The sequence below is a fragment of the Lates calcarifer genome, linkage group LG4 (assembly GCF_001640805.2).
Source record: "Lates calcarifer isolate ASB-BC8 linkage group LG4, TLL_Latcal_v3, whole genome shotgun sequence".
Lineage (NCBI taxonomy): Eukaryota > Metazoa > Chordata > Actinopteri > Centropomidae > Lates > Lates calcarifer.
This window is the reverse complement of record NC_066836.1, coordinates 18,748,294-18,767,946: the sequence shown is the minus strand read 5'-3', so window position 1 is coordinate 18,767,946 and position 19,653 is coordinate 18,748,294. Positions and strand designations below refer to the sequence as shown.

The window sequence follows — 19,653 nt, the reverse complement described above, 5'->3', positions numbered from 1 at the left end:
CATAACACAGACTACTCCTCCTGTGTAGCCTATGCTGACTGAAATAACAAAAAACCCCAAACTACCTACATCGACTCACTTTAAGCCCTTTTTCTGTGGAAAGAACCAAAGCTCACCTCCATACCCGCCTCCCAGCCGATTACAGGCAGCTGATATCACAGACAGGCTTCACTGCGTCTAAGCTGGAAACATGTTCATTAACTTTGGAATAGCAGTACTTCAGTTTAACACTCTGAAGTTTGTCACTAACATAACTTATTATCACAGTCCGTCACAATATAATCATTTGTATTTTGAAATTCCCTGGCATGTCTTTCTCCGCCCAAGCGCGCACACCTCCAAACAAAAAGCGGGCGGCACCATGGCAAACAGCTAGAAAAAAGTGAAGATATTTTCTCCGCTCTGGAGAATAAATCCGCGGTCTGGTAACATTTTGAATTTTGGACGGGTCAACTGACATGTCGCATGCTGTGTGTAAACTGTGCCAGTTCGAGATAAAATACTCACAATATCCATACAGAATATCCTTCTTTAATGTATAAAATAGGAATTTGATGATTTTTCTGTTTTCTGTTATAGAATGTGTAACATTTAAAGCTCAATATATTAGAATGTGGCACTTAATAGTGAAGAGGATTTATCTATTTTTATCATGTATTTTGAGATTGTTTTGTTGTTTTTGCTCTTTGTACTGGAGATTTTTCAGGTACTATTTATGTATTTACTTAGTATACTTTTGTATTGTGTTGTAATTTCTATACTGTGTCACTGTTTTTTATTGTCGTCACATGGCTGGAAGCCAAGTTTTCTATCTGGAATGAAAAAATGACTGAACTAAGCAATGGCCGTTTGTATAGACTAAATATACAAATATACAACTGGAAATAATAGATAATTTTATTAATCTGCAGAAAAAAAATGTAGTTCAGTTCAACATCACTAACTTTTACCTCACGGCTAAAGCATATACAGTAATTGAATTTACACCTTTGCAACTGTGTAAGAAAAACAGTACATTCTAAGCAACATTAAAAGTGACTGTATGGCATAGCAGTTGTTCTGGATTGCATCAGATTGTAATGAAGTAGTCATTGAGTGTATGCTTCAAAAATAGCTCAGCCCTCAGTAGTTTCATAAATGAATGCATCTGCACATTATGTTGAGGAGCTCTACAAGTGATCCAATTTATTACCGCAGAAACTGTCAGACCCAAATCATTACCATTTCATAACTGCATTTTCTGTGTCACTGAGATTGTGAGGACCTCATTGATGCAGAGAGAGAATGTGCTCTCTTTTGAATCCAAGGGAGGTCAAGCAATTATGTAACTGTATTTTTTAATAACCTCACAGTCATAAATGAATGTCTTGCCTCCCACACTTGCATGTTTCTGCCCAAATGTCATCTCCTAACAGGTTAGGACACAACTGGAGAACAAGCATTAGCACAGATAGGACTCATTTCCTAAGTTGACGTCAGGGTGATAAACATCAGTTTGCCTTTAACACCTCTCCTCCACATTCATCACTGATGCAGGATGTGGTCAGAAATGTGCTTTGTTGCATCAGTAACCACATCCAACAGAGACGTCATAGGGTCCTGGAGTACACCTGTCCATCACTGTGAGACATTAGTGGAGGTCAGCTAAAAGTTTTCAGGGGTTGCTAAGTTGCTCTTTAAAAGAGTTGATAAATGGCTTTTACTCCTAGTCATGAAAGGACCAAAAAAGCATTTCTCTTACAAATTTCTGGCTAGTTAAATTTATTTTCCTACTCTGAGATGCATCATAAATGCAGGCTGTGGCTCAACTCCTTCTGAATTTGAAAGCAGCATGTTTAACACATCAGTCCACTCATAAAATAAATGTGCGAACCAAATGGTGTGTGTGGTGTGTCACGACCTAGGCACTCACTTCATGCACTTGATGACTGACTTTCTGATATGGACTTGCAGTGATAGCCCCAGTGGTAATTTTAGTGTGATACAGCCACAGTTCATGGTTCGTAACCATAATTAACTCTACTAAAAAACTATTATTATGTTCAAAATGCAATGCAAGGACTGTTCATAAAGGAGCTACAGGTTTTGGGTCACTGATGCACAGCTTTAGGAGGAAGCTACTTGAACTGAAAAATGTTACTTTAACTGCTAGACAATACTTTTTTAGAAGATAAATTTAGTTACTCAACAACAAAACAGAGTTTTCAGGTACATATATTCAGCTCTAAACACGATACTGAATCTGTGAGCTGTAATCCACTTCAAAAATGACACACTCTATGGAAAATCTGAGGAATTCAATCATCAGTACAGTATTATTACACAATATGTGAGTGTGCTATACTAAGTAAGCTGCAGAGTATCTAAGTGTTCCATGTTATTACATATGTTTTTGATTTATTGGGTACAGAACTATATGTTTTTTTCCTCTGAACTTTTTGCTTTCTTGCAACATCTGCTAAATTAAATGAAACATGTTTCATAACCTTCTGCACTGCACAAGTAACATTATTTCTGAGGCACCTGCTCTAATAAAGACAGTGAAGCTGTCTGTTGTGATGTTTAAATTGCAGGCATCAATATTGGAGTTTTGACTTGTTTTTATTTTGGGTTATTTAATTTACCGTCATATCCTGCGTCTAGAGGCTTTTATAGACTTTTATAGACTTAGGTTTTAACTCCACTGTTGCTGCTTCTCTTCCTAAGCTGAGATGTGTTGACTGTAGTGAATGTGTAAAAACTGCCACAGTGAGATCACTGAAGTAATGATGTATTATTCTAACCATTAATGTTATGTTAAAAAGGATAATGGAAGATATTAAACCTGAATTAACTGTTTTTGGCAACTTGTGGGGAAGTGGAAACAGGTTGTAAAACAAAACACTGATCTATCACAATTTTTAATGCAAACAGTTTACACAGCCAGCAGATATGCATATAATAGCATCTAATAAATGCTATTCTGAACATAGCAATAGCACTCAGATGAATATAAGTCCAGTATTCACTGTTGCTCTGTTTTGGTCTCCACCAAGTTCTGGCTGAAATATCTATCTATTAAACTGCTGAATGCTGCACTATGCTCAGAGGGTAGTTGCTATCAGTGTCTGTCTGATGTTTGGTGCTGAGCAGGTCGTGTACAGTAGGTTTTTAGAGCTTATTCACTGAAAATAGCTGCGTGTTGCTGCTGTAAACAAGGTTGATGAAAGCTGTGAGAGTGGACCAAAACAGTAAAGTTGTGGGCTATAAAACCAAAACAATGAGCTGAGAGACACTAGCACACTACGTAAAACAGAGAGATCTGTAGAGCTGGTTAATAGCTCTATGTGAGTTTGTCAATTTGAGCAACACCTTTCACAGTCATTGGATTCATTGTTAATATAAAAATATTGTTAAGAGCAGTTTTAAACATCAAGTGTGCTAGTTTGTTAAAGTAAATGTGCATTGTGACCCATTTTACCCCAAAAGGTTACTATTTTTGAGGCACTTTTTGGACCCAGGTTTCCTTGTGCAATCACTACAGTTTTAGTGCAAGTCTTCCTCATTCCCACATTGACTCACCTGTCTGATGGCACACAGCAGCTTCCCATAACAGAACACGATCACCAGGAACGGTATGATGAGGCAGAAGACAAACAGGCAGATGATGTAAGAGATGTTATTTGCTGTCTTGGCTGTCCAGTCGACAGAGCAGGTGGTCCCAGGACCTTCAGGGCCGTATTGGCTCCAACCTAAGAGTGGCGGCAAGGTCCAGATGAGGGAGTAGACCCAGGACAGGGCGATGCCCAGGGAGATCTTACGGTAGTTGGAGGGGTCCGCCTCAGTGGGAGCCATCATGGTGCTGTAGCGTTCATAGGAGAGGACAGCCAGGGAGATGAGGGACACAATGCCTACAGGAGGAAAGACAGGGCACACACATATGTAGGTAACTACTACTGTACAGAACCAGCATGCCGAAACAGCATGAATAGTTTATAGAAGGAGTTAAATACAGTACGTGAGCAAGATAAGTCACTATAGACATCATGTACATGTTTGTTCTCCCTTTTTATACCCTGACTACTGCACATCACATTTAATGAAGCCATCAAATACAGACAAAATGCACCATCTGTCCAAACATTTATCTACTCTAGTGAGGGAAAACATGCACAGTCACTGTGATATAAAGCCTCACAGCTCTCTCTGAAATCAAAGTGCAGCTAAAATTAGCTTTATGGTTTATGATCTAAAAAAATAATTGCCCTGAGTGAAATGTTCAGTATTTTAAAACTATTGCAAACATGGTGATGATGGAATCATCCAATATTTCAGTTTATATGCCGAGGCCTGCAGCAGATACACGCCACTGTAAATCATAAACCATAAATCATAAAGTTGCTTACTTACTTGTAGTGTCTGCCTGACAGAAGCAATGCAATGAGATACAACCCAAAAGATTTGGAGAAGCCTTCTTAGCTTTCTGTAACTGCTCAATGAACACACATACTCTAAAGCTTGATATCTCAATTTTTGTCTTTCTCAGTATTCTCAGAGGCAGAGCAGCAGGAGCCTGGAGCTCAGTGTTCACGCTGACCCTTCATCCTTTTTATCCTTGTTATCCTTGTTTTGAAGCCATTATGATCCACAAGGCTATCCTTCATGCCCATTGATTTTCAGTGGCAATGAGGTGGACCTAAACTGGATACTCCTTTAGAAAGCATCTAGACCTTTCTTTAAGGTGCCAAAACTGCAGCTATTCGGCACAATGAATAAATAAAATAAATGAGGAGTGGAAGGTAGGAAGGGGACAGAGTTAGAAAAATGAGGCACTGACTACACTGCATATACCTCATTGGTTTGGCACAGCGTGTTATGATTGGCTGTTGCTCCCAGATAATGCACTCATGTTGCTTGTCCTGCACAGACTGCTCAGCTCCGGGGCTTTTATTAGCTCTGTTACTGCGATATTACAAAGTCAACACAGTTTACAACAACCCACTTGTGTTTCTTTTTGATGTGGGCTGTCTGACTCGAAGCAACCAACCCCAAACATATTTCCCATGTATTCTGACAAAAGATGCTTTCATCTCAGCTCATCGCTACTCTATCTCATCCAGCCTGTCATTTTCCCTCTGTTATTCTCCGTCAGCACTCTGAAGTTTAAAATGAAATAGCAGGAGAACTGTCTTCTCACAACAGGTGGACTGGCTGATGTCCTCTTTAAGCTAAAATCTCTGCAATAGTGTTTTTAGCTGTCATTGTGGCACCATAGAAACAAACTACAACCTGCTACAAGTGGACTTACCTCTGTATGCTTTGGAGCAGATGCTGAAAGTTAAACATTTTTTTCTTTTTTTTTTCAAATCGTAATTATTTCTTATTGGGTGGGTGGTCTACCAGGACTAACATAGTTCCTGCCAGTGTTTCAACCGACAGTTTGTATCAGTCTATATGTGTATATTAAGCTACAGGGATCCATCAGCAGCAGTACTTTGATTGCTATTTGCTGACACTTTTGATAACTTTTGTGAATTTTATCTGTCTGACATAAAAGACAAAGTAGCATTAAGTTTTATATGACTGTCAAGAAAGCACTTGACTTTAAATGGCCCAGATAAATCTCCTTCATTTGAACTGTGACTGCAAAGTTTGCCTTACATTAATTATGTAGTTTTGTTTACTGAGGCCACAGTCTTTCCTAACCTTAAAAATGCTCTGTGCCTAAAACTTACCAAAACCTCAACCATAGTGTTGCCAGATAAGCAAACAAATCCTTCTGTAATGATCATACGTTACAATTTTTAAGGTAATGACAAAGGATGCCTTTATCCTGATAGAGGTATCAGATGAGAAAATCAACATGTGTGCTGTTTTGAGAGGCAATGATATATGTGGTAATTTAATTTGGAGAACTTGTTAAACTAGAATGGCACTCCTCTTTGGTAGAGGTAAAAGTAGATGAATAGAACTGAATACAGCTTCTGTCTTTGCAGGGGATGAGGACATGGTGTGCAGGGGTGCAACGATTCCAATATTTCATTCTAGTACAAGTGCTCTCATTTGCCTGATTCAAATCGTTCTACTTGACTGGGATCATTTTAATGTGAAGTAACATGGAGCCAGAGAGAGAGTCAGAAGCCTGGCTTGACTATATGAATGCTACTAATAACAAAGACATTGAATTTGGAAATGACACTGACAAAGAAACTGTATTTATTGTGGATCAGTCACATCTGACTATTACCTGAAATGCTTAATAAGGTCAACATTAGCACCAATACTGATCCAGGATGTTGGATATGGTTGCATCCCTAATGACCAAGACAACACACTGACAGGCAAAGCAGAGGCAAAGAATATTACAACAAAAAAGAATTTTATGAGGGCTTCCTTCCCAAATCCCATGTTTGGGAACATGTGGTGTAGCACATCAGATGACAGACTAATAATGTCTGTAAATGTCTACAGTGTCAACGTCCAGCTTTGAATGAGGAGCCAAATCGAATCACACTTTTTCTAAATTGCTCAAGCTAATTAGCAGTTCTCCATGACTCGCATACAGAGGGATCAAAATTTAATACTGGCAGTCGTCACGTTGGTGAAACAATTGACAAGAATATTCTAGATAAACTACATTATGCCAATCTGATCCCATCACATGCTCTTTTCTGTGGTTACACAGTATGTGACAGACATGGAAATCTTTATTTGAGTCCATGTAGTGTCATTGTGAAAGAGACCTGCACAACTTTGGATGTAACTTCATAGCATTGGAAATCAAACAAAGCCCCTCCATCCGTCTTCTGGTCTTCAGGCAGGATCAAAGGCAGCAGCCGAATCTAATATTCCAAAATGAAACATCTGCTCTGATAATGTCTGAAATCAAGAAAAAGAAGCATCTTTGTTCTGCTGTCTCTGTGATGCTCCCTCACCACTTCTGTCAGATTTGTCTGTTAGAAAGCATCTGGCTCAGTATCACTTGTCTGATACTGTATATCCAGGAAAAGACAGTTTGAATGAAAAACACAGGATTGAATAAAGCTGTGTTTGTTCTATAAATCCCATCCCTCTGTCTTTTTTCCTCAGTCGTCACAGGTGAACAGAAGTATTGTGATGCCAGAGAGAAGTCTCGCTAACATTAAGGATGACTGCTTTGGCCAGCAAGTCTCACTTTACAAAGATGATTATCCACACCAATGCCTGAATCAAACTAGACACCTATCATCCACAAAACATATTTTTGTCTCTGCTTTAGGAGACCTTTAATTCACTATTTATTACACCGGCTCATTAGCTGGCTCACTTTCTCTGACCTTTATGGTGGAGCGGCATTGTTCTACTTTCTTTCTCCCTGCTGAGACTTCTCCTTACCGTCGTAACAAATTAAAATCACTGAGGCCAGGTGCTGCCTGTGCCTGCGTGATGCACATGTATACTCATTTCCTCTCCTCTTTATATCTTCATCCACATCTGTGCTTGTTTGTGTGCGTGCGATGGTGTGTGTGCATGCAGGAGGGCAATCTAACTTCAGTATTCAGCGAGTGGGCCCAGCAGTGCAAGGTTAATCCAGTGACTGTGTGCAGAGATCACTTGAGGCAGAAGGAGGCAGCCAACAGTATGCAGGGACACGCAGACCTGGTGTCAAATAAAGAAGATCCTCCACAGTATAATGGAAGACAATAAAAGTTCAGTGAGAGAGAAAGAGAGATGGGAAAATGCAGAGGGGTGGGCAGGAGAGGTGAAGCAGCTAAATAGGTGCCAGGGGGCTGATGGCAAAAGAAAAAGTACAGGGTGTGAGTGTGTAGACGTGAGCGCACACACATGCGTGCAAGCGCCTCCACAAATTGTCTTCAGTTTGTGCTCTTGGCTTCAAGTCAAAGCAGTGGAGCTTCAGTTGTTCAGTCATTCAAAAATCTAAGACGTTACAGCCTAAAGGCAGGAGACTGCAAGCAAAAAGCAGAAATCAATGGGAAGAGGGAGCAGCAACATTATGTCCTAACACCTAGCTAACAATGTGTTTTGTCGATGACAGTGATGCCCTCTAATTTGAAGGAACATCGATCTTTTGGAAAACCCTTCATAGAGATTTGGTGCAGACAGACACAGTCACTTTGTCAAAGGCCACACCTAGCATTATTCATCTAAACAATCAATTTCACTTTTCCTTTCTCTGACTCTCCCTCACTCTTTCTTTCACTCTTTCTTTTTTATGAGCCCATCGAGAAATTACTCATCCATAACCAATGGGCGCTCTAATGATGTCTGCAAACTATCTCTCTCTCACACACACGCACACTCTGTCTCTCTTCCTGTGATGTTTTAGCTTGTCGAAGCTAAAGCCCTGTCAGATAGATTTTAATAAATTGGCTCCTTGTGGATGTCACTGTTACATATCTTCAAATGGCACTTAATCTTGGCATAAAACTCAGAGAGAGGGTGGATACAATCAGAGTACAGCCACATACTGAGAAACATCAGAGGTTCACTTTATTCTTCACAATATGACTGAAATGAAGTAATCCTGTTTTGGAAATTGCCAACTTATTCCAGAGGAAGTGAAAGTAGCACTGAAGAGTCTGTTTTCAATTTAAAAGTTTGACAGATTCAAGAGGCTGTTAAGCAAAGGGGAATTGAATTTAGTTAAGTTGAACGCACTGTGTGGAAAATTTTAGCATTAGATCAAGGAAAGCAACAAGGCAGCCTAGTGACAAAAGCCAGGGAAGGGAAAGCCTGCTGGACACATCTACTGCATGATCCCTAATGTAATATGTGTAAGTCTTTAGTTCCTTCCTCTTTTGCATGGATATACTTCGATCCTCTGCCCCCTGGCTTCACCTGCAAATGTCACAGAAATCGATACAAAACTAACACATAGAAATGCAAAACACTTGCAAAGAGACACAAAAGACCATAAAGAGATGCAAAACTACTATAAAGAATCTCAAAGGATAGCAGAGACACAAAATGACCATAAAGAAATGAAAAACAATTACAAAGAGACGCAGAACGACCACCAAAGATACAAAATGACTCCAGAAACACAAAACAAGTGCCAGTAGATCTAAAACATACAGACGCAACAAAGGGACATAAACCAACTACAAAAATGCAAAACAATCACAAAGACTTTAAAAAAACTACCAGACCACAAACAATCACACTGAGACCCAGAGACACAAATGACTACAAGGAGATGCTTATTGTTAGCCATTCAAACAGCTGGCCAAGCAGGTAAGACTCTAGACAAGCACAAACACCTGAAAAAGTCACGACAGGTATCGGGCACTGATGTTTGGCTCGTATATTTCTTAGATTGTGAATGGTTACCAATAGCTACTCCACTTAAAGCAAGGGTTTAAACATCATGAGATTGGACCCACTGAAGTGAGTGAGAGGGAACCCTTTGTGCAAGATTTATGAGCCCTTTTATACAAACTTCATCAGAGAGAAGTTACGGCCGCTGACTACAGATGTCTAGTATTCAATGTGCAGTCAATGTGCAGTTGTAAAGGGAGTTGGAGGTCTCTTTCTGAAAGGCTCTAAATATTTCATCAAATGTTATTATTAATTTTTCTTTTTCTTTTGGAAATTCTGTGAAAAGCCATTGATTCCAATAGTCAGTGAACTTTAGGAATTCATTTTTCGAAGAAGCTGACCATGAAATTCAGTGGCCATGATTAATTGATGTGGGCTGTATTGCTGGAAACAAAGCAGCAAAGTGATGAAAACATGATAAATTATTAAGAAGTGACTCAAGGAATGACAGTTATCAGTTATAGTCTGAACATATATACAAATACAACCACATTTAATAAGGTGAATTTTATATGAGATGCATATTGATTTCAACCACATTCAATCAAGCATGACCAAGACCAAGAAGAACTTTGAGGGCTTGTGAGCAAACAGCAAACATATAGTATTTTGATGTCTTAAATTACTTATATACCAACTACATCTCTTGTCATGTCTGTTTTTCTTCCAAAATTCTGCAAGTATTGATTTAAGAGCTTGGTTTGAAATAATAAACCGTGAAATACCCTTTGACATATGCAGTTTGATTTGTCAATAGAAGAGAATGTATGTATAATATATAGCAGTGCGAATTCTATGACATTGTGTTAGTGTCACAGAGTCGAAAAATTGCTATTATTAAAGCCCAATATCTCAGACTGAGTGTTCTTCAAAGAATGTTTGGGGAGGCTTGGAAAGCTTTTAAAGAAATTAGACAGATTGATAGCAAGAAAGCCTGTTCATTAAAGACCCCTTAAATCAGGCGTCAGGCCAAAGAGTTGTGATGATAGAGGCATTTTTATGTTTAGTATAAATGTGTTTTCTTTCAAATCTAAATTAGTGAAATATATGGATTAGAAGATTTGACTGATACAATGCTCAGGGGGGAATAAATATTATTCTGTCCTCTCTGTTAGTTTAATACAAAAACTCCTTATTTGCAACTTTTATACAGCACCCCTGGCCCATCCAAAAATGAACACTAAGCTTTTTTTTTTTGCCTCAGCATCTCCGCTTGGCCCGAATCCAGCTGAATGAGTGCTTTATTCTCAGTTGCATCATTGTGCCCCATTTGCATCGATATCAGCACTCCTGGGCAAAGGTAGACCAGCATCTCCTTTCTCACTACAAATTTCCCCTGGGTGATTTTATTTCCGCAACAAATGCTGTTAATGCATCTGCCATAGCCAGCACGGACCCGAGACCGTGTCCACCACAGACCTTGCGCGGGCAGCTAAATGAGCAGTGATGAGGCTTCCCCTGCCTCAGGCTCAGCCACTCAACTGTATGATAACGAGCATTTAGTGACCATTTAATAACAGATTTCACGCTGCTTTATATACAGTAGGTGCAGCAGCCAGATCACCAGCTGACAGTCCGCTGTGACTTGTTTTCAGAGTTCGTAATGACATTTGAACAAATGACTAAGCCTCTGCGGGGAAACGCCAAGCACAACATATCCTTCTCTAAATACCCAGAGCGGTCTAGTGTCGTGAAAATGCGCGCACATGCAGCTTTGGAAATGATTCAGCAGCCTGTCATTAAACCCCAGCCGGAGATTACGACCAGCACCGCACCACGAAGAGCTACACTACACTGCCTTTTACAACTCATCACAATAACCCCCATCTGCATGTGCGGACATGTTCAGGACCGTGACAGAGGATGTGCGCCCTTTAAGTCTATGATCCACAACATCACATCACCTTCTCATGACTCGTGAATTATCTTGCATCTTGCACAATAACAGCCAATAAGACGTTTTACACTTTAACCAGGACCTCGGCGATCTCTGTTCTGTGCTGCAGGACGCAGAGGGATCACACCCAACATCAGGGAAAAGAGAGAAAGAAAAGACATCGTTCAAGTATGTGGAGACATATAAACCTAATCAACTGGCCCAGTAATACAGGTTTGATGTTCTCCAAATAAGCAATGATCATGTTGTCATTATTTAATTCACATGGGCTACGCTGATTTTCAGGGTTTTCTATGAAAGTTTGATATGAATAAAAAGACGCACTGCGCACACCACAACGGACCTTATAAGTAAATACAGTCAAATGTTTCTCTAATGTTTCAAAACGCTTTGTTTCGACCACAGAAATGAAGCTTAACTTCGTGTAATCTACCAAGCGCCGAGCCGCGGGGAGGCTCAGCGCACCATTACTCACAGCCACATCAGAAATAGAAAATAAATACAGTCACCTACAGATGTACCGAACATCGCCTCACACATTCCGCATTTCTACTTACCAAAGAGGGAGTTGGCGAAGCCGTACCACACGCATCCCCCTTCTCCTATGAGCCACCGACCCTGAGTGCTGGCCGCGAAGCTGAACGGAGTCCCCAGTACGCACACCAGCAGGTCGCTGATGGAAATGTTAATCAGGAGCAGGTTGATGGGAGACCGCAGCATCTTGTAGCGGCAGAAGAGCACGAGCACCAGCAGGTTGTTCAAAAGTCCAAAAGTGCCGATGAAGCCCAGGCACACGGCCACTACAAGGTTCCCCGTCGGGGTGAGGGTGGTCCGGTGCGAGCCTCCCCCCAGGTGCCCTTCCCCGGCTACGGCACACAGAGCGCTGTTGACCCCCGCGCAGCCGCTCAGGCTCACGTTGGACACGATCATCTCAGTCCGGTGTCGCGGCGGTGGCACAATGTTCGGCCACGGTTCACGGAACGGCAGTTAATATGTCGTTGCCATTTCTTTTTCTCTTTTTTTTTTTGTGTGTTTGTGTGTGTGCGTGTGGGAAAAGAATATAAAGACAAGCTGTCGCTGCAAGCCTACAACACTTGTTGCTTTAAAAGTGGAAAAAGTAGAGCTAAACGGAAATGTGGGATGACAGATGGTTTGTTTGTTGGAAGACGTCAAAACTTTGTGTTCAGTTAAGGGGGAGGGGGTGCTCGAAAATAAAAAGAAAGAAAGAAAGAAAAAGTTTGGTTAAGCTTTGCTCCACCATGTGGCAGTCTACAGTGCACACTCTCACTCTTTCTAGACACGCTCCGGTCTCTCAAACAGACACCTTCCCTCTCTGTCCGTATTTAAATCACTGTTGCCCGCTCTCCGGCAGCTGACGTCTGGGCAGGGGGAGGGGGATGAGGAGGGGTGGTTGTGGAGCACACTGGTAGTTCAATGGGGGGGATGCATGAAAATCCAGCGGAAGACCAATCACATCATCATCACCATGTGGCTCAAAGGCAGCACTGCGTTAAAGTCAACCCGCTGTGTTCAAAGCTTTTTTTTTTTTAATCCACCTTGAAGTTTCAGGAGCTGTTCTCTGTCTTTCTCATGGTGCTGCTCTAACGTGCAATGAGCACGTATTGATGCGCGGCGCTGTCCGTGGTGCTGAACACGGTCTCTAAGGAGCAGCGGCAGCTCCACTGATCAACTCTTTGTCACGCATTTTAATTACAGCTTGGAAAGAAATGAAAAATAATGTAAGAGTACACAACTGTGAGCATTTATTCATAAATAAGTACTAAGGATACTAGACAAATGCCAACTAGATATAATTAATACAATGCATTAGGTGAGTTAATGATGCTCACAGGTCAAATGAGTAATAGCTTTCTCAGCCATCTTAAATTTGCTAAAATGCAGTGCTGTTCATTCTTTGGCAGAGAGGGACATTTCATGAATGTTTTGCTCTATTTAGGCAAACAGGAATGAGCCTCTGACTCATTGTCTGGGTTAAGCCACACACAGGAGAGGCTGAATCCCTCCCATGTTAAAGATGAGATTTTCAGGCAACTCAATTAGGTGTCACTTTGGATGAGAAGATGGTGAAGGGGTCACTCAGGAGGTACAGTGTAACACTTAGTTCAGCAGAAGTTAAATCACTGTGACACTGGGCTGTCATCGATATCCAGATGTTTTGGATATTTGGCATGTGAGTTGCTTTTTTACCCCCACAGAGGAAATTAATTCAAGTAGATTTTCCATTGTCTAATGGCATTTTTCCTTTCTGTTTCGGTTGATTCTATCTGTGAAATTTAATAATCATTTTTTCCATCTGTCAGCACTGAAAACATGTACTCCAGGGATGGCAGGTTCAGACTGGAATAACGAGGAGCAGCAAAATGCTAAAACATGATATGTGTCAGGCATCTCATGGTGTCCATATATTATTATATTCAACAACTGACTGAAAGAGGCTCCAAGTCTTGTTTGTCGAAACCACACCCTGTTCTACTGAACCATGGCTTCCTACTGAGTCAAACAAGCATAATGTGGACCAACATCGTCCACTGCTGTCCTAAACCTTTTCATCTGTTACCTACTTTACAAGTACTACCAAATGTAGAGGACTTTTTTTCAGGGGTAAGGAACAACATGTTCTAATTTTAATTAGACACTTTTAAGGATGCTGTGTTCAGTTTTGAAAGTTAAAATGAGAGTAAGCAGAACATCTGAATACAAAGGTGCACTAATGACTTCCTAAGAGAACAGTTTGCATCTGGCAGCAGGTAAAGCAGAAGTTCAAGTCTCTTTTGGTGGCTTTCTGTGTATGTGTCTGTTGCTGCCATACTTGTACAAGACAGCACAGACACCCACAATATGAGTCACCTAAAAAGAAAAAAAAAAAGGGGGGGACAAGCATGGGTTCGAAATGTCACTTAGTTAAAAGCAAATCCTTGTGATCAATCGCTGGCATTTGGTGTTTAAGTGGTGTTCTTAATTATGTGTGGCCGGGTGAAAATGTGCCCTCTGCAATGCTTGACTTTGCATGATGGAAAGTTACAGAATCAGATGGGGAAACTTACTCTTCCCCTTCATGGTCTATTCTAATCCCTTCCCTCCAAATAGCCCCCGCGTCACATAGGAGCAAGGTAATTACCCATGAAAACTGTACAGCGACATTTACTCTGACAACATCTTCCCCCATATACAGTCCTAATTGGGTTGAATTAAGACACTTGGGTTCTATCGCGAATACCATCCCCATTTAATCATTGCTGTGGGACTGGGCAGTTGGTATTTAGTTGGATTTCTAGGTCAACTTAGTGGCTGCACCCTGGGGAAGATGTCCAGGAAGATGAAGTGCAAATGGGGTTAGACTGTCATCACAGAAAATCTATGTTATGTGTAAATCAGAGAAAAAGGTGCAGCCACAAATGCTGTTTTATGGTTATTATCCCATGTATTTGATTTGTTATGGACTTTATTTTATTTAGTAATGCCATTTAGTAATAACCAGCATGATTATTAAGTAAGGGGGGTTTGGTTTGCCTCCTGGGCTGTGTTCACACACCTGTTCTCAGTCATTTCCAATAGAGTTGGCTCATTCAACCCAAAACTGATGTGTCACAAGTCCTGCCTCCATTAGCACACATAAGTCCCATCTGGATAAATGTACTACAACTATCTATCACATAGCAATTTCCTGGAGTTGTAATGAAATAAACTGACTGGCTGCTGATCTTTTACTTGTGTCAGTAAAATGCCTTGTAATTTCTGTGTTTATTACCCTGTTTGTTGTGATTATATAGTCTCCTGTGCTTTCTTGCAGCCAAATCTGCAATTACAGATCAAGATTTAAACCCAAAATTAAGTTAGAGGACAGCCATGGATCCAGCAGCCAATTAAATTTCATTAACCCTCCCAAAAGATCAAGGGCAATGATAGCTCATTGTTTCTCTGTAGGGGATATCACAAGTTGTCCTGTTGCTCCGACTGTGCCTTGTCTCAAAGATTTGTTGTGTCAGAACAGAAGAGAAGAAGTTTTATCCTTTAATGACCTTTATCAGACTTGAGCAATTATATAAAAAGTTGCAGGCCAGCACACAGTATTTACTGTTGATATCTGCACATGGAACAAGTGAATTTATAGTACTTCTTTTTGATTTGTGGTGTTAAGATGCCATGAAAAGCAGGTCATGAAAAGCAAAAAGATGCTGCTCCACTATATGTTGAAAGAACCTGGCCCTAAGCAGTCTCAACACAGAAATCCATCCATCCATCCATCCATTAGCTATACCACTTATCCTTAGGGTTGCGGAGGGCCTGAAGCCATACCCACTGAGCAAGTGGCAGTGTACGCCCTGGATAGGCTCACAGGACTGACAAATAGAGACAAATAACCACTCACACTCATTCACACCAACACGCAATTTTATCAATAAACAAAACTACTATATTTCAGGACTATGGGAGGAAAGCCACACAGACATGGGGGGAACATGTAAACCCACACAGAAAAGCTACCATGCTACTCTCAACACAGAAATGAATGTATTTATTTCCTACCTAAACCCTGTCCAAAATATAATTCAAAGGTACCCACATCTAGTAGGTCGAAATATCCATCAACAATATGCTGCTGACATTAGCTAGTCCTTAAAGTTGATAGCTACTGTAAATGAAGACAATGGCAGCTGGAAGTCTGGCATTGACTTCATGCCAGCAGGAAGTCAATGCTTTAGTGCACGGTAGGTTTAGAATAAATAGAAAAAATAGATTTTCTAGAGACTAAACATACAGCACAGCTTCTCTTCACATACAAACTGTCAAGTATGAAGTCATCCTCATGTAACCTTCCTTGATACTGGTGGTTATGTAAGTGGGCAGGAGTAGAATATGTATTGTAACTAATACAAAACTGCAAGTTGTAAACATGATAACCATTCTAATTTAAGTGATCATAGGTAACTTGAATTCATGGCTGGATTGTCAGGATAAAGTATTAAGAAATGCTGAGGTATCTCAAGGTAATGTGATTCTTGTTTTTTATGGTTATAAAGTATTGTGGAAATGGTTTCATATCTTTGAATTTTTCTATTAATCTTTGTATTTCCTCTTCCCCGACTGTCACTGTTTAACTATCAGACCAGGAATCAGTGCATTTGATTTGTTTATCCTGCCTTACAGAAAGATTACAGAGGCATTGGTGCTTTGTTTGTGCTGACATTATGCTGGCCCATAAGGGTGCACAACTCAAGGTAAAAGTGTCACCAGGTGTCATTGCCCTGCATTCAAATAATACAAGGAGAGTACATACAGTAGCTCTTTGTATGCAAGTGGCCCAACTGCTGCCATATTGTTGGAGACAGAAAACACAGTGGCATCTCACAGAGTCAAGGAGAGGAAATGGGCAGAGAACAAAACGAGGACCTGAGAGAGCGGGTGTAGGGAGAGGAAGGAATGGTCAACAGACATGAGGGGGTTTTACATGAGTGTGCCACAGCGGGTACACACATATTTTTGTTACACAATATTTTTCTCCAGCAAGAGTGTGTTTTAAACTCCCATCACATTGCCATGTTGTTCTTCCTCTTCTCCACTCTCACCCTCTTACTCCCTCTATTCTCCCCCTCCTCTGTCCTGCTCCACCTCCATCACTGCTGCCCTCCCCTCTGACATTGACCTTGGCAGAGTAACCACTGCTGCTCTGCAACTTAATATGTCTGTGGCTTTAAGGGAAGCTCAGATAAGGTGTGGTGCCTTAGATCATATAGATTTATCGTCCATAGGTCTAATACATGGTTCCGGCACAGCCCTTAGTTCATCTGGGCACTGGAGCCAGTGCTTTAAATGCTTGACACACAGCCTGTCATGACATGATACAGGTGAGGAGAATATATCCTGGATGGTAGGTGGGGATGGATGGGGAGGAAAAGCTGTCTGAGAATTGTGAGAGGCTGGTGAGAGGTAATTCATGATGCAGCACGGCTTCTTGTGACAGTGACAGATGTCAAATCAAGTGCACGTGCCTGCATGTCTGTCCCCAACTCTAGGTTTAGAACATTCAACTATTCTCATATAGACAATGGAAAATATGTATTTAAAGAAAGCCTGGGACACTAGTTTCACAGTAGAGCAGTGCTTTAATAGTGCTGTGTGAAAGTACATTCTGAAAACATGAGCAAACTCTATCCGCTAAGGAAGACTATGAGAGATTCTCCACAAAATTCTAGCCAGTAGATGTTGAGATTTTTTTTTCATCAAATAAAAGATTTTGATAGTTTTGTTTTTGTCTTAGAACCTGCCAGCATTTACTTTTGTACATGAATGCAAGCAAGGTTGGAATAATACACATTCTGCAGATTGTGGCACAAGTAGATGGCAACAGAGTGGAAAAAGTGAAAAAAAATGTTATTCAACAAACTGTTATGAAATTTTTTCATAGGAATTACAACTACCTTAACCTTTGTAGTTTTTTTTTAAATCATCGCTGCAGTGCAAGTTGCCTGATGTGTTGGTCCGTAACACTGGTGTTTAGGTATATCTCAGTGACTCTGTCTACTAAATGAAAAGAACAAATATTTTATGTCTCTTGTTTCATTCATTCCCTCATATCAACAATTGCTAGTGGTAATGTTCCATAGAAGAATAAAAACATGCCAGAGACAGAGAAGACCATGAGCAGAAGTAAACAATGCAGATTTTAAATCATTCAAAACAGAGACTTTGCAGATGTTGTACAGGATAGGAAAAGCATTTAATATGTTTGTTATCCCTTAACCCTGCAATAACTGATATTTTGACCACTTGGGTGCATCAGAAACATTGACATGAAAATTTTTTGTCAACAGTTGCTTATTTACACATTTTGTGATCATTAATTTGGAGTCATGTTTGTTTCCATTTCATGAGTGTGAGGTCAATAATCCCTTTCCTTTTAGCTCCCTTTTTGAAGTGGACTGAGGTGCAGCTTTAAGGATAAACACGTTTGTTTACAAGTAAACTCGCTATGTAACTTTACACCTTTGCAGGTCAATTGATATTTGCTCACATAAACAGCAACCACTTCTCTCTTCTTTATGACAATGTCATGTATCTCAAGATTATATCAGTTAAGGAGGGCAGTGAGATAGAGCCCCCACCCTATTAGTTTTCCTTGTAGAGTCATAGATTTTTCAACAGACCTAGGCAACTCACTTCACAGAGCATAAGGAGAGGCACACGGGAACATGTGACATACAGTACAAATGTGGGAAAATAGAGGTTAAACAGAATGTTGACCCTTTCCTCCCTTTCTGCTGTTAAAATGCATCTCACTCCCTGGTGTGGAAACTGTCTAGGCACATTCACACCTGCCAGAGGCGTAAACCCCTGAGGTGCAGCCTACAGCCCGACATTCAGACAGTGCAAACAGGTAGCTTTTAGCTTATATAGTGTAAGTGTAAACATCCCAAATAATGTCTCCTGAAAAATCTGTCATCATTTGCATAGATATTTAAGGAGTACACTGTGGAACAGAGAGTATACATCAGTCATTGCAGCTCTGCTCCTGCATCCCTTTTGTCTCTCTCTTTTTGGGATGTTAAACTGTTAAACATAGTTGAAATGTGAGCAGTTACAACTGCTTGGTTTGACAGTCTATGCCTTTTTTTTTCTGTGTTTGAAAATAAACCAATCCAAAGAGAATGCAGTAAATCATCATGTTACAGGAAACTGCTGCACTGCACTCTGATGTTTGGAACATTCAAACATGTAAGACCAGGCTACAAGTTTTTCTTAAAATGAAAAAGTTTTATGTGTACAGGTGGTTCATTATCATAATTGCTCAGATCACATAAGACTGACTGGGGCCCTGAGTAAATTAGATGGATGTCTTTTTATTTTCCAATCTAAATAGATCTCAGTGGGTGAAAGTAAAGTGTCAAATCAGCAAATTTCCTCCCCACAAGGTTTGTCCTTTCTCCAATTTAGTATACAATTGACTGCAGCAGTCAGCATGAGAACAGACTTTAGGGACCTCAGGAATAGTGAGATGGCACCAGCACATATGCAGACCGGGGGGAAAATGGGTCACATTGTCTCCAGCTGTAAATACCTTGCTATATTTATTGATGACACACTATACAATCACATCAGTCAGAGACATATCAAGGAACTGACTATTGCAAATGGTTGTACAGTTAAATTTGCAGAAAAGACTCTGCACTTTAAAGAGCCCTCAAAGAATTTGAGGAATAGCACCAAGGATTCTGCTGGGATATCTAAGTCCCTTTAATATGTAAAAGAATCAGAGATGGCTGTAAACATACTCAAACTGTAGATGTCTGCAAGTCAACACTACCAAAGCCTCAAACACACGCAGGTCAGTTTGGGGTGGTGGAAGGGAAATGCCCCAGTTTTAAAAAACAAAAAGACTAATTGGAGAACTCACTGTATAAAGCCTATTATTCATGTATGAATGTGACAACACACTAATG

General features: G+C 40.5%; 1 protein-coding gene across 1 annotated transcript; it reads right to left on the bottom strand.

The window, feature by feature from the left end:
- Nucleotides 1–3,525: 3,525 nt before the first annotated feature.
- LOC127142341 (opsin-3-like) lies at nt 3,526–12,389 on the bottom strand. Its single transcript, XM_051069764.1, has 2 exons — nt 11,752–12,389; nt 3,526–3,890 (listed from the first exon to the last, which is right to left on the bottom strand). Exons 1-2 carry the CDS (start codon nt 12,122–12,124, stop codon nt 3,526–3,528), a joined length of 738 nt encoding a protein of 245 aa, XP_050925721.1. The 5' UTR covers nt 12,125–12,389.
- Nucleotides 12,390–19,653: the final 7,264 nt, after the last annotated feature.